General features: G+C 42.5%; 1 protein-coding gene across 1 annotated transcript in view; it reads left to right on the plus strand.

Moving 5' to 3' along the window:
• Positions 1–16,573, plus strand: part of LOC145406035 (uncharacterized) — a 168,897-nt gene that overhangs the window by 20,634 nt on the left and 131,690 nt on the right. Inside the window, exons 6-10 of the mRNA XM_080277222.1 lie at positions 2,507–2,739; positions 3,777–3,919; positions 5,371–5,474; positions 12,397–13,749; positions 14,707–14,948. Coding sequence (XP_080133348.1) covers positions 2,507–2,739; positions 3,777–3,919; positions 5,371–5,474; positions 12,397–13,749; positions 14,707–14,948 — 2,075 coding nt within the window. The remainder of the gene's footprint in view (positions 1–2,506; positions 2,740–3,776; positions 3,920–5,370; positions 5,475–12,396; positions 13,750–14,706; positions 14,949–16,573) is intronic.

Genomic DNA, 16,573 nt, shown 5'->3' on the forward strand with positions numbered 1-16,573 from the left:
GAGAGATGGTATGGGGCAAAAGGGTTTAAGGGTAAATGCAGATAAAACAAAAGTGATGATATCTAGGGTTGGTGGCGGTACTGTCAAAGACGAGGGAGAGTGGCCATGTGCAGTTTGCCACAAGGGCGTGGGAAGTAATTCCATCTTGTGCGGTGTGTGTGATAAATGGGTGCATAAGAGATGTAGTGGTATCAGAGGTAGACTGCGAGATAATGCTGATTTTATGTGTACGGCGTGCCGGGGTGAGCAGGTGGAGATCGTCAGACGTGAAAGGATTGAACTTGCTGGTGAATCTCTTGAGTGTGTGGAAGAGATTTGTTATTTAGGAGACATGTTGTGTGCTGGAGGTGGGGCTGGAGCTAGCTCTGTGGCTAGGGTGAGAAGTGGTTGGAAGAAGTTCAGGGAGCTCTTGCCTCTCCTGACATTGAGGGGGCTCTCACTACGTGCTAAGGGGTCTTTGTATGCAGCGTGTGTTAGGAGTGTAATGCTGTATGGCAGTGAGACCTGGGCAGTGAAGGAGGAAGACATTCGCCGGCTCAGACGTACAGAAATGACAATGATTAGGTGGATGTGCAGTGCGTCCCTGCGTCCAAGGCCTGGAGGGGCTGGGTTTACAATGGAAGAGTTGAGAGGTAGGATGGGACTGGAGTGTATTGGTGTTGTGATGAGGAGAGGTAGATTGAGGTGGTTTGGACATGTGGAGAGGATGGGGGATGATAATTGGGTGAGGAAGGTGAGAAGTGTTAATATTGGGGGTGGGGTTATGAGGGGTAGACCGAGAAAGACATGGGACGAGGTCATTAAGTGTGACCTAAGGGTTAAGGGACTGAACAGGGAGGCTGCAATGGATCGTGCAGCGTGGAGAGCCGCCATTAGGTGACCAAGGCCGACACATGCAAGCATGTTGGAGCCTTTAAAAACGAAAACGAAAACGAAACAGTATTCACAGCCTACTGTTATTATTTTCGCTTGCCTTTCCAGCAACAAGGGGTAAAACATTAAGAGAAAATAAAATTTAATGCATTTTTCCAGGGTAGCCATGATGCATGAAGGTTTGTTTATAGATTTGCTAAATTATTCGTTTTGGCAGTGCTGTGTTGAAATTCAAGATCGGTCAGGATGAATACAGTATCAAGATGATATTAACTTTAAAATGTTGCGAAAATGCGGGACTGGCGTTCAGAATACCACAGTTAGAGTGATGGCTGTGTATAGGTTCCATCAGCAAGAGGTGACACGCATGTAATGTCATCAGGTAGGCTGATCACCTTCCATTAAATGTCCAGGACTGTGATAGCTTTGTCTCGTTCCTTTGCTTGTTGAAGAGAATGGCTGTTACCATGTTGCTATTTGGTTGATCTACACTAGGGAGTATGCTGTAGCACCAGCTACATAGGATATTGATGATAATAAGTTGTGCAAAACATTTCCTTATTTTTGCAATAATATATCAAGCATTATTCAAGCCAGGAGCAGCAAAGTTTGAGGATGCCATTCAGTACTGTGGTTTTGTCCTAGTTACCTCTGCCAAAGAGGTTATGTTTTCAAACCAGTCCGTTTGTTTGTTTTATGGTTGGTTGGTTTGTGAGCAAGATTACACAAAAACTACTGGATGGATTTCCACAAAACTTGGTAGAAGAATGGGCCTTGGCCCAGAATAGACTTCATTAAATTTTGGTGCGGATCTGGATAAAGGTGCAGATCCAGGAATTTTTTTTTCACTTTCTTCGACATTGAGAGATAGGGCATTTTTTGACATTTTTGTAAATTTTTCAGTGAATATTGCATGGATGTTGATGGTGGAGATATGCACTCTACTGAGTGCCATTCTAGTTTTGTTTATGGATCCTTCCTACATGATTTAAAAGCGTGACTTGGGGTTAGAGTGATGATGAGTTGGGTATATTTCAAACATTGAGGGAAGGGAAAGTATGACAGTAGAGAATGGCTAACCCTCCTTTTTTTATTAGTGGGTAGCCTTGATAGTAATCCTCTTATGAGTCACGCACTTTCAGTTGTCACCAGTTCAACACTGATCCATCCATCCATCATACTGATACGCACCCAGAAAATATGTGCAGATGTTTTTAGACATGAGTTAGAGCCAGGATTTTGGAATGATGATCAATTTCACTGAGCATGCTGGTGATAGTTTAACTTTTTTGTGTTTTATAATTCCATATTTTCTGGACCCGACTTGACTTTTTATCATTAGGTGGGGGGAGGAGGTACCACTGGTGGTGCTGGTGGTGATGATGGTAGTGATGATTATGTTAATGATGATGATGATGGTAGTGGTGGTGGTGATGATGATGGTAGTGCTGCTGCTGCTGATGATGATGATAGTGGTAGTGGTAATGATGATGATGGTTGTGGTAGTGTTGGTGGTTGTGGTGATGATGGTAATGGTGGTTGTGATCATGATAGTAGTATTGGTGATGATGATGATGATGGTTGTGGTAGTGGTGGTGGTGGTGGTGATGAGTAATTCTGACCTGCAGTGAAGTAAGCCATCCGGAGCTGGCAGACCACCTGACCGACGCCCAGTATGAGGTGACGGACCGGCTGGCATTCTACCTGAGTGGCCGCAAACCTGACCACGGCTCTGGTCAGCACTGGATCATCCCGGAAATGGCTGATTCCTTAGACATGTCTGATCTGGCCAAAGAAGCCCGGGCCAAACTCCAGTCACTCCCCAACTACCTGTTTGAGGAGCTGGCCTGTGATGTCTATGATGAGGTGAGTTTTTTTTTTTTTTTTCCATTAACTCCTTCAGTTCAGTAATGTATTTTACAGTATTTTATTCTTGCTTCTTCCAGATGGTTTTCTCAAGCAAATATCTTGTTGTAAAGGGATGAATGAAGGCTGTATCTAACACCGTCAGTTTCGAAAGTATTTCCAAAACTGAATCAGTTATCTTTAGATTAATGCCAGTGAAATGAAAAACATATACTGTACTGGGATTCAAGGGTTTAACAATTTTCCTTAGCTGAATGAATATGCCCAGTGCCTCAGGCACCATAATAAACACCAGAGGGCTTATAACAGATCCATGATGCACTTCAGCATTCACTGAAAATTAATCACTCAGGCCACTGTTTACTGTCATGTGGGTACATGCACCCTATAAATTTTAAAATTTCAATTGGGGATGCTGCACGGTAGAAGAGAGAGCAAGTGGTAAGATACCTGCTGTATATTCTCTACAGTCAGAGATCACTTCGGTACTCAGGGCTGCCAGGCATAGGACAAACACTGGAACTCATCAATCTTTACTTTATTTAATTTATTTGTGGGGATGAGATATTTTTACCAGCTGTGATAGCAAAGCTATGTGTCTGTCTACGTGTCAGTTAGCACAATAACTTTGCAACCGCCCAAGATATCATCACAGAATTTTACAGTGGTGTAGTAGGGATGAAAATCTACAAGTTTGAAATTGGTGAAGTAGGTCAAGGTCAAGGCCATATTGCGAGTCGCGCTAGATGTGTATCAGCTCCCAGCTGGTGCGATCCCCTACTGGGGGACCTCAAGTTTTAACTGTTGCAGATGTTGTTGTTGCCCTTGACTCTGACCATGAACTTGGTAGACTGCAGACTGAAGTTGGCCTTTCTGTGCAGGTCGTCATCCTGCATTAGGGTGTTAGGAAGGTAGCTGAAGGGCGTCAGCGTGACCCACCTGGTTATATTAATGCTGCCATGTGATAGTGTTCCTTTCCAGCACCAACCTTTGCAGTGAAAGTGTTATATTAATATTTTGGTTCTCCTTGTGCTTAGGTTGACAGGCGTGAAACAGATGCCATCTGGTTGTCGCTACAGAACCAGAGTGCCCTGGTTAGTGACCGGTGCACTGTTCCCTTCTTACCAGTCAACCCAGACTTCTCATCAACTAGGAACCAGGGCAGACAAAAACTGGCAAGGTAAGTAGCACACAGAATTGGTCTCTACAGTGTCCTCTCTTGTATAAACTGAGGAGTCACGTTATTTGTGTGCTCAATTGTTGTATTTCACCTTATCTGCTGTGACCATACGAGATCTAAAGTTCACCTTGTATGCTGAATTTTGCAGTAACAAAGTAGAAAAATGTCAAAATCATGAGTGACTTGCAGAAGACATGATGAACTGAGTTGCCATACTCTTCCCGAGTTGGTTCGGCCATTTTTGTTTTGGTTATAATTGCAGAAATAAACATCCCTTGTTTAATATGCACAGAAACATTGGCATCAACCTCCAAGCCAAAAATTAACCTTTCCCCTTTATGAGTTTTTGTATGTATATCTATCTACCTACCATATCTATTCCATCCATCCATCCATCATCCAATCCTACATCGCCCCATGAGGAGCGTAGGAGCCCGGGGCTAAGCAGTTGGTCCCGACATTTAAGATGAGAGTGACCGTATCTATTGCCATTAATAAAAAAGCCTTACATTAGTATATCCATCCATCCATCATCCGATCCTACATTGCCCCATGAGGAGCGTAGGAGCCCGGGGCTAGACAAGATGGTCCTGACATTCAAGATGAGAGTGACCAGCCTCACTCATGCCTGGGTGACATTACGTGAGCAGTAAACCCCAACCACCCCTTGGATACAAGCCTTCACTGGCTCAGTCTGATTGGAACTCTTCATAAGGACACAAATTCAGTCCCTGGGTGGGGCAGGGAATAGTTTGTTTATTTGAATGTAATCAAAACAGAATTTAACTCAGTGTGGATGGTGGGTAGTAGTGACATGAGATGTGCTGTGTGGAGGAGGACTTCCAGGCCTCGGGGAATGGGCTGTCAAGTCTGCGAACAGAGTCAGGTGCATAAAAAGTATCTTTTCATTCACCTGCAATTCCATACTGCATGTTCTTTGCACTTCCCTCCAAGCCAGAAATGTCATAGACACTTTGTCCTTCCAACCATTATCATGTTTTTGTTGTTGTGGCTCCAGGCTCATGTGGATGTGAATGCAGTGAACTGCAGAAACCATTTGCTTTGGATGGGCACTTCCAAAGATCCTGTGTTGTGGTTATGTTGAAGGATTGTGTTGTAAAAGTGAGGGGTGTACTATGTGTTGTGGTGTGGCGATGCTGCTTTACAGTGAGGGCTTAATGGACTGTTTGTGAGTTGTGTTGTGAGGGTGAGGCACATGAGATAAGTGTGCCACATTGGGGCTGCATTACAGTAGGCCATAGTGGACTGTTCATGATTTGCGTAATGAGAATGAGGTATACGGGTAAGTGTGTTGTGATATGAGGGGCTGTGTTATGGTGAGGATATAGTAGATTGTTTGTGAATTATATTTTGTATTTGTACTGAAACAGGAAAGAGTGATAGGTTAGATTTTCAGTGTTCTTTTGTTTACCTGATTTTCCCTCTGTCAGGTTTAATGCACGAGAATTTGCCACCCTCATCATTGACATTCTCTCTGATGCCAAGAGACGGCAATCAGGCATGGCGTCCCCTGGCAGCTTCTCAAAGGAAAAAGGTATGTGGAGGTGTATGTTTGTATTTTTAAGGCTGAGATTACATAGGGGAAGGCAAGACCCACAGTTTTTGTCGTAAACATTCAGGCTTTTAGGACTTGTATATCTGACAAAAATTGTCTGGCCTTGTTAAAGTAAGATAGTTGCAAGATTTGCCCCAACCATGAGAGAGTTAACTGTGACACTGTGATCATTCCCAGGTTGCTGTGAATTACTCAACAGAATAAAATTGTTTGGGGCTAGTCAGAATAGAGTACCAGAGTTGAATCAGTCATGAGAGGGCAATGGGTGACAGAATGAATATACTCAAACTCCAGACTCATTTGGTGAAATAAATTTGTCTGTTATTAACTGGAACAGAATACCAGAGTTGCCCCAGCCATGAGAGTGTTAGTGGTGATAGCATTAACACTTGGGTTCCAATGACACACTCTAAACAGAATAAAATAATTTGGTGTCTTTGGAATAGAATACAGTATTAAAGTTGTTGCAACCATGAGAAGGCTCTCTGAGTACATGGTGAAGGGCAACACACAGCATGGTCACATTATTTTGCAGGTGACTGCATTACATGACCTAAACTGCAGGCTGGTATGTTCCAAACTCACAGGTGCTATAATGCTTGCCTTTAAATTACAATAAATTATATTTCAGCAGTATGTCACAGACCTGTTGCCGATTTCATACAACTGTTACTGTAAACTGAGGAAACTTGTAATTCAGGTTTATAGTAGTAATGGAGCTTAAACAAGCAACTTTTGTGTATTTTACTCAGAAATTCGTCATAAAGAAAGCATACAGTGAAGGCAAACTGTGTGGGGGTCTTGCCTACCTCTTCATGATCTTGTGTTTAAGAGTACACCCATCAGAGTTAGTGGCATGGTAAGAATTTGTTTATAGTTTGTTGTGTCTATTTGTTACAGATAAGTGAGGGTGTGAAGGTGTGAACAAGCCACTTAGTGTTTGATGATGATCTGAAATTCTTGATGATGGTAGAATTTGTCAGACCTTTCTGTGTCATTGCTCATGACACTCTGTAATATGAAATGCTTACTGATCACTTGCACTGAAACATTAGTAAAAAATTAGGGGCACATTCACACCTTCAACCCCTTGAATCTAGGTGGTCATTTTTATTTTATTCTTCCTTCTGCTTGACTGTATTATTCATCTTGGGAAAGGCATCTCATACGAAAGGGGTTCATCAAGTATGTATCTAATCCCTCCAGTATGAAGACTGTCCTATGCTGAATAAAATTGTCCAGAGATGGCTAGAAAAAGATGAAAAAGACTTGCCTGGCCTCAGTGGTTTAACAGTAGAAGTATCATTTCTGTGAGTAACCAGTGGCTACTCTTGTGATAGCACCCGCCTTATGATTTTGCATTCCTATGTCTAGATCTCACCCACTCTAAAGTTGTGGGAAAATAGTGTTAGAATGATGATGGGAGTGTACCGTAATTTGTCACGAGTGTAAGTAGTGTGTAGTGTAACATTTCATTGTTTCATTGTTTTTGTTTATGCTGTGCATTTGTGAGCCATTGTGTTTGCTTATCCTGTACCTTTACCTCTGGCTTTAGGGAAGCTGTAGTCAGGGTTTCACACTGAACAAAAACCTGTTATTGGTATTCAGATCTTTTTGAAACTACACAAGTAACAGTGTCATCACTAGCTCTTCATCGTGCAGTGACTTTGTTTTAGGCAATGATAGAATAAGATGGTGAGCAGACAGTATGGCTCATGACTGTACCCTAGCTCCAAGAATTATCATGCTGGAGGGTGGTGATAATATCCATAATGACAGATGTAACCTGTGGCGTCCCAAGATAAATCTGTTATCAAGTGATCTATTATCAGGTGAATGTTGATTGGGCAATAATACCACCTAGGAAATGGCGCAATTAAGTGATAAAATACATCCTCATGAAAGCAGAGTAGCCAAAGTTGGGTTGAACCATTGAGTATTTTGCAAATGCCACCACCAGTAGTGCAAAATTATCTTGCATGAAGTGTGCATGGGTACTTTTTGGAGCAAGTGTACATGGGCGTGAATGCTTTATGTGCTGACTTTGTGTTTGTGTATACAGCTTTTGGCAAAAACAATAGTTTATGAGCATTTGTAGTATACACAAGTCTGTTAAGTGTCAGAACTTTGTACCTGATCATTGTCCATGGATCAAAGTTGTGGAAATGAACATAAATACAAGTTTCACAAAGATTTATCTCCACAGATATTTTAGATCACTGCGTTATTATTAGTCATTTCAGTAAAAAGTTTTTAAAAGTTATGGTATTCACATTTGTCATAGGTGAAAGTGATATCAGTTGTGTGCTAGAATTCAAGTATTCATTATGATTTATGGGGTTTTGATGTAGCTTTAATTAATAACTGACAGATAATGCTTCCCAGTGTCTTGGCTTTAACCACTCGGCCCTGTAAATCTTACAACGCCACTCTCATCTGTATTGATCCTCATGATGCTGTCAGACTGTTATGCTAATGACCTAAAAGTTGCCATCTGTTCTTCTTGAAGTCTGGTCTGTAACAATAGATTAACGCTTGAATATGATGCTAGTAAAAAAAAAGTGCTATGAAAAGGATGTAGAGCTGCAGGCAGTGTTTTTTTTTCTGGCCTATGTGAAATTAGTTGCAAAAGGACAAAATCTGGGCCGAGTAAGAGTAAAAACAGAGTATAATGTACAGCCAGTCCTTGTTATAAGTCAGGGATGTGTTCCAAAATATCACAGCTTATCCAACACACCTAGTTCTGGAACTTGGGGGCAAATAGCAAATCAGCATTATGGTAACAGTGCAACATTAATTGGCTGTTTTCAATAATTTGCTGTGGAATTGTTGCCTTGAATCTGGTGAATTATTTGTTTTTGCAGTTGCCTGACAGTTTTTATGCAGTTTGAGGAGACTTCAGATTGGAGGGAGTTAGATTCATCCTAAATTAATTCCATCAGCACTAAAGTTAATGTCTTCTTTAGTAGAGCCAATTTTCTGGTGACAGCAGTAATAAAATGAAACATACATCGTCAGACTGAATGGGTTTATGGCCAGACAGTGGACATAACAATGACCTGTAACAAGGACGCACATGTACTGTCTATCACTTAGCTTACTTCTGTCATTTCAGTTTTCAGTCAGTCTCACTACTCCCCTCCCTCTTGCTGTCTCTGTAATAGTGACATTTGACACTGGCTGGTCTGGTGTTTGGAACTCCCTAGTAAGAGTGATGTCTCTGCATAGGTTCAGTCTCTCTCCCCTCAGGGCTGACTTTTTTTTTTAATTTTTTATTTTTTTTAACCAGAGGATTATCATATACACTTTAATATACTGGACTCTGGTATCCTAGCCTAGGGCCGTTACATCTCAGAGGAGGTCAGATGTGATTAGCTACTACTGTTTCATTGTTTCACAGCTTCAGGAAAAATGTATAGGAAAGAAAACGTATCTGTATACTGTTTTTGTGGATTTGGAGAAGGCCTTTGACAGAGTCCCTTGGGAGGTGGTGAGGTGGGCAATAAGAAAGCATGGGATCAAGGAGTGGCTGGTTAGAGTAGTTATGGCTATGTTTGTGGGTGCCTGCACTCAGGTGAGAGTGCATGGAGATTTGAATGATGAGTTGTCCATGAATGTTGGTGTGCACCAGGGGTCAGTCTTGAGTCTCTTGTTGCTGATCATGGCACTTGAAGCCCTCTCATGTGACCTCAGAAGTGGACTCCTGTGGGAGATGTTGTATGCTGATGATTTGGTGTTGATTGCAGAGAATGAAAAGCAGGCATAGGAAAGATTTAGAAAGTTAAGAGATGGTATGGGGCACAAGGGCCTGTGAGTAAATGCAGGTAAAACAAAAGTGATGGTATCTAGGGCTGGTGGTGGTACAGTCAGAGAAGAGGGAGAGTGGCCATATGTGGTTTGCAACAAGGGCATGAGAAATAAGTCCATCTTATGCAGTATTTGTGATAAGTGGGTGCATAAGAGATGTAGCGGTATCAGAGGTAGACTGAGAGATAATACTAATTTCATGTGTGCAGTGTGTTGGGAGAGCAAATGGAGAGTGTCAGGTTTGAAAGCTTTGATCTTGCAAGTGAGTCTGTTGGGTGTGTGAAAGTTTTGTTACTTGGGGGACATACTGTGTGCTGGAGGTTGGGCAAGTTTTCTGTGTGAGACCAGGGTGAGGAGTGGTTGGAAGAAGTTCAGGGAGCTACTGTATTGCCTTTCCTAACATTGAGAGCTATTGCCTTTCCTGTCTTTGAGAGGGCTCTCCCTCCATGCTAAAGGATCTTTGTATGCAACATGTGTAAGGAGTATAATGCTGTATGGTAGTGAGACCTGGGCAGTATAGGAAGAGGATGTTCTCAGGCTCAAACGTACAGGAGTGACAGTGATTAGGTGGATGTGTTGTGCATCCTTGAATGCGAATCCTGGGGGCATAGGTTTACAATGGAAGAGTTAAGAAAAAAGGTGGGACTGGAATGTATTGGTGGTGTGATGAGGAGAGGTAGATTGAGATGGTTTGCGGATGTGGAGAGGATGGGGAATGACAGTTGGGTGCAGAAAGAGAAGTGTGAACGTTGAGGGAAGGGTTGCAAGAGGCAGACTGAAAAAAACCTGGGACGAGGTCATAGAGTGTGACCTCAGGGATATGGGACTGAATAGGGAGGCTGCCAGAGATCGAGTAGCATAGAGAGCTGCCATTAGGTGACCAAGGCCGACGCATTCAAGCATGTTGGAGCCTTTATATACGAAACAGAATGTTTATGTCAAGGCTGCAGTGAGGTAGTGATTACAGATTATTGCCAATATACCTAACCCCTTGGCTTTTTTATTTTATTTTTATTTTTATTTTTTTTACACATGCTTCCTCCTGACAGTTTTACGCAGCTTAGGGAAAGCCTGTTGTGTTGAAGGGATTGATGAAGACTTATCTAACTTCCCCAGTTTGAAAAATTTTCTTAACTGAATGAGCATCTGAAATTTGCACAAATAAAACACAGAGTATAATAAGCAAAGCACACCATTTAACTAAAGGGTTCAAAACTGAGAAGGTTTAAGTTTGGGTAACCCTTAGTTTCCCACGGTAATATATTTAACACAGACTTAAGTTGTAACTGACCAGCTTACAATAGTACATAATATATTCAGTGAGAAGGTACCCAGACAAAACATTTTATTTCTGTACTGCCAGCTCTGATTGAGGATTAGGATTTGCCGAGGCAGATGCCACTTTTTGTGATGCAGGTTTAAATAAGAAATTCTTCTGACTTGTGATTTAGGGATTAAATTTACAAGAGAGCATTTCTTTGTGACTTCAAAGCAATATAAAATGAACTGCACAATACTTTATATGAAGAAAGAGTTATTTCATCATCATTGTCATCATCCCACACTGAGAGTCACCTTTTCTATCAGCAACCTTAACTTATTCTTCACTTTACATTTAGACTCAAGGCATGATGCTCACAGGCATCAACAAAACTATGCACCAATCTGCAAAGTTATTCACTGTAAGTCAGCAGTGCAGCTTCTTCTGCAGATTCTTATTCACTGTTAGCCAGCAACACAGCATCATCTTCATCCATCTGATTTTAAATACTCCACTCTTCATCATCTGTTACTGTTTTCACCATTCTTTCCATTGCTTGAGTTTTTACCTCTCATAACCCTATCCATGTAAATGCTTAACAGCCATGGGAACATTACCCATCATTGTCTTACTCCAACATTGATGTTAAACCTTTTGCTTAGACAACCACCTACTAGTATACAAGCTTCACTACCATCATAAAAATTCTTAACAGCATTCAGCAGCATTCTCTCTGCACCATACATATACAGAAGCGTCCAGAAACCTTCTCTGTTTGTCTTGTCATGTGCTTTTCTCAGATCCATAAATGCTATAAATACTTTACAGTCTTTCTCAGTTGTTTGATCCACACATCCGCTACTGCTCCAAAAGCCATCCTGTTCATTACTTACCAGCCTTTGTAATGTATTTAGCTACTACCAGATGACTACAGCTTATGAGATAACCCTCAGTTGTTGTTGTGGCCCCAGGCTCGTCTAAATGTGATGTCAGTGGATTGCAGGCTGACATTACGTCGCTGCAGTTCACCCTCCTCCTCTCAGGGGACAGAGAGGGCATTGATGGTTGTTTTGAAGCCAGGCCTGTTTATATTGGTGCCATGCATGAAGGTGTCGCTCTCCTGCACCAACTTCATAGTGGAAGAATTAAACTTTTGTCCCTACTGTACATATTTCTAGTCTCAATTTTCTACACAGTACACATGCTTATGGTACATTTCTGCTCATTTAGGTAAATATATTGTATTAAAAGTTGTATCATATACAATAATGACCTCATTTTTTAATGCATTAAAGTTGTATTGGAAATTTACCAATTTAATTAGTGTGAGATACAGTAAAACTTTCTGCAGATAGTTGAAAGGGCTGTGTTTAATATCTTGTATTTAGATGGTTCAGATAGGTTAAGAAATTGCTGTGTGGACAATTAATGTTCTTTTGAGTGATTTTTGAAGAGTGTCCATAACTAGTTTGCTGCTTTAAAAATTACAATACTATAACAAAATTGATAAATTTATGTTCAATGCATCACTGATGCACCATTCTTCTGGTTAGTAGGACCAAAAAAGGAAATATTAAAAAACAAACCAAGTATATTTCAGACTTGATGTGTGTTTTGTATGTGCGTGTGTGTGTTTGTGTGAATAGAAATGCATTTTGATGTTTGAAAATTGTTTGTAGTGATAGTTATTACTATTGATTGCAGTTTGATTAATAGTATATTTAGTTGAATTGCATAGATGTCATGTTCTTCTTTAATATTCTTGCTTGAAGTTTCCAGTGCAACCTTCAAGGAACCTTCCTCATGTGTTGTATTCTTTTTCTCTCCCACTAGCAGTAACCACAGGTGTGCTGAGGACTGACAGAGCACATGACCCCTTCTCTGTCTGTCCCTCTTCCTCTCCTCCAGTGTCCTGTCCCCTGTCTTCTTCCTCTGCTGTCCCCTCTGATGCCTCCATGTTGTCTGCATCTGTCCCTTTCCCCTCCATGCCTGCCCTTACCACTAACAGCTTGGGATACAATACCTCCCCCACGTCCATCACTCAGAATAATCCACTGTATCGCTCTTATGATGAGGTGAACTGTTCGTTGGAGGATGTGAGGAGTGGGAGTTATGACCGGGATTCGCTTGATGGAGGAGGTGTGGATGGGATGGAGGCCGATGTGGATAGTAGTGACGGTGACTATGACAACAATGACGACGATGAATCTGACAAACATACCGGGGATGGCTGTGCTAGGGAACGGATTCGTAATCGATGGGGAACATACTCACTCCCAGGGCATTACTCTAAGGTTCAGCATGACATTAAGCATGAACCTTCACGTTTTGAACCCATTAAGCCACTTGGGCGTAAATATTCAAGTGGATTTAGCAGCAATAGTGATTTGTCAGACGAAGGTGATCAGTTTGCAGATTACGATGAAGTGTATGATCCAGCGACTGCCCAGTTTGCTGCTCAGCTTTCAAAGTCTATCAGGGAGAAGCTGATGAGTCCCAAGCAGATACAGGAGGAGAATATGCACCAGAAACTCAAGCAGGCTGCAACTCTGCCTCCCACTACTACCACACCCAAGCCAGGTGCTCGGTCCTTGTTGGTGCGCACTCTGACAATGCCGCTCAGGTATGCCGCCCAGCACCGACACAGCCTCACTAAGGTGTTTTCGCGCTCACAGCCCAGCACTCCAGAACTCCCACGCAGGAATCAGGTGGCCAGGAGCTACATCAGGCCGGACCAAACAACTCGAAGTGGGGTGGGCCCTCATTGGGGATCTGATAATCAGAAGTCTATGGAGGCTTCTGCACAGGGGTTTAGAGACCTGCAAAATAAAAGGAAGCCCCCACAGGGAGTAAAGAGCCCATCAGGGAAGCCACCCAAGCCACCCACTTCACACCCCAGGCCAGTAACACGTAAAGCGTCCTCACTGGGTCGTCAGGCATCATTTAAGAACCCATTCCCAACCCCAGCAGTGAGGTCCCCCCCACCCAATGCTCTGGACAGCTGGCCATCACAGCCATGCAACAACCCCATATTGGAGCCGTGTGTCACTTGTGCCCGTAATGTGGCTGCAAACATTCAACATGCCTCCATTTGGGGGGATCTGGAGAACTTACCAAGAGGCTACATAGATAATGTAGAAGAAAGTAAAATAGTTGAATACAAGAGAAAGCCATCAAAAGAAGACTGCAAGTTACAATAATGGGAAATGATTTACTTGAATCAGTTAGTAATAAATACCGTGCACAGCAGACCAGCACTGTAGACAGTAGTAACCTAATTATTACTAACATCCACTGTCTGCCCTCAGTTTTATGCTGAACATAACAAACTGAAGTACTGTAGTGCATTTACAGAATAACCCCTTGCCTGTTATGTGCATGTATGTTTCATTGACCATAAGAGATGAGAATAAGTTAGGAAATTTAACATTTAAAGGTTTTAGCCTCATTTGTATTTAATAATTTGGTGGTGCAGTAGAATGATAAAATTTGACAGTAAAAAATTCCACTGTTTTAGGAATACCTCAGTGTGTCTGGTTTTGTTTGAATGTTAAAGTATTCTCATCTCTTCCCCTTTAAAAAGGTTGCACTGAATGATAAGAAATTAATCCTTTGTAGGTATTTGTGGGTAAAAGAACACAATTGTAAAGCAAGTCGTGTGTATTTTTAGTACTCTCTAAACCGGTGGTGGTGTCTGGGATCTCTTGTGCTTCGATTTGTTGGTCATCCTCATATGTCTTGTGGCCCGTTGATTACTTTATGTCTGTTATTTTCAGCATGTTTGTAAAACAATGTGACATTAACCAAAATTTTTTCTTTTCTCCCCCCCCCCTCTTCCCTCTCTAGACCTGGGTGACTTAACAGTGACACTGCCTAACTCCCCTAAGATAAACAGCCACCACCACAACAACAACATGAACAGCAACAATTCCAGGCTTATAACCCCACCTAACTCTGCTACTTTACCCCCATCTTCCACCTGTAATACTCCTTCTTCTCCACACTTGGTAAACAAGGACTCTAGACTTCAGGTGCACTCGCTCACCTCACTCTCGTCCACCATCACCACCACCACAACAGATTCCACCATCACCACCACCAGCGACAGCATAGCAACCACAGCCAACGACACCTCTGCATCAGGGCCATCCTCGCTTAACTCCTACGCCATGAACCACACAAGCACATCCCTCCACCACCCCCACTTCCACGACCCAACCACCATACACCATAACACAAGGGAAGTGACTGATGACGGGGAACCTCTGTATGACTCTGTGGCCTCTGAGGATGACTACACCTATGTGGAACAAATGCAGAAGTTGGCCCGCCAGAAGCAGATACTGGAAGAGCAACGACGCCAGCACCACTTGGATGAGATGGTGGTAAGTACCATACGTGTGATGATGCAGTGGCATGCCCAACATCTGATTCTCTTCTATTTCTGACTGAGGCTAAAAGATTTTTTTTTCTGACTCATTTCTTTCATCTGGACTTTAATATGAAGAGTTGAGAGGTAGGATGGGACTGGAGTGTATTGGTGTTGTGATGAGGAGAGGTAGATTGAGATGGTTTGGACATGTGAAGAGGATGGGGGATGATAATTGGGTGAGGAATGTGAGAAGTGTTAATATTGGGGGTGGGGTTACGAGGGGTAGACCGAGAAAGACATGGGACAAGGTCATTAAGTGTGACCTCAGGGTTAAGGGACTGAACAGGGAGGCTGCAATGGATCGTGCAGCGTGGAGAGCCGCCATTAGGTGACCAAGGCCGACGCATGCAAGCATGTTGGAGCCTTAAAAAACGAAACAAAATGAAACGATGTTCTCCCTGTGCTCATGTGAATGAATGTGTTCATTATTCTCATGTTATACATTTCAGGAAAATTTACCACGATATGCCCTCGGTCATTCCATTCTCCCACTCCAAATTTTCCCATACACGCTTCTCAGTTTTTCAATTTGCCAACGTTTGCGCTGAAGCTTCCCATGAGTATAGTATATCTGGTCATTTTTTTTCCATAATCTGGGGGGTGTCGTCATAGAATGTTTCTGTTTCTTCGTCTGAGCTTTGATAAGTCGGTGCATATACTTGTATTACACTGAGGGTGTATTTTTTGCCTAGTCTAATTACAATCGATGCAGTGCTGCTCTTGGGTGACTGCCCTTTTCTACTAGTGAAGGGGTTGATGAAAGCTACATTTTAATCCTTTGGTTTGATAAAATCTCTCCTAAAAATGTAATCAGCTGGGTTAGTGGGTTGAACAGAGAGGCTGCCAGAGATCAAGCAGCATGGAGAGCTGCCACTAGGTGACCAGGGCCAACACGTGTAAGCATATTGGAGACTTTATTAATGATACAGTACATCCATCTATCCATCCATCATCCAATCCTACGTTGCCCCACAAGGAGCGTAGTAGCCCGGGGCTAGGCAAGTTGGTTCTGACATAAGATGAGAGTGGCCAGCCTCACTCATCTCTGAGTGGCATTACGTGAGCAATACACCCCAACCACCCCATGGATATAAACCTTCACCGGCTCAATCCGATTTGAGCAACACATTTACCCACCAAACCACCAGGCACCATAATTTGGTTATATGGTTACCACCTGGCATAGTAAATGGTTCCCTAGTGTACAGGAAACCATTCAGCTTGGCACTCAGTGTAGAGTCACCCATAGGCAGAAGGAACAGGGAAGAATGAAGGAAGGAAAGACAAGGTGAGAGTGTAAAGTCACCTGTGGGCAGAAGGACAAGGAAAGAATGAAGTAAAGAAAGACAGAAGAGGAAGGAAGGAAAGGAGGGATGAGAGGAAAGGACAGACACCCGAGAGTGGCACTACATTGAGTGAGTGGATGGTGAGCTTCCCCACCTACCACAGATACAGTACATATGTAGAATAAAAGTCATGTACAGTGGTCCTTTGGTTATTGTGATTTTAATTATCACTGCTAGATGAAAATCTGCACTCCTTCCATTGTCATGCATTTTTCTGCATAAACACATCATT

The sequence above is a fragment of the Coenobita brevimanus genome, chromosome 69 (assembly GCF_032717465.1).
Source record: "Coenobita brevimanus isolate Jiangsu-jjx chromosome 69, ASM3271746v2, whole genome shotgun sequence".
NCBI lineage: Eukaryota > Metazoa > Arthropoda > Malacostraca > Decapoda > Coenobitidae > Coenobita > Coenobita brevimanus.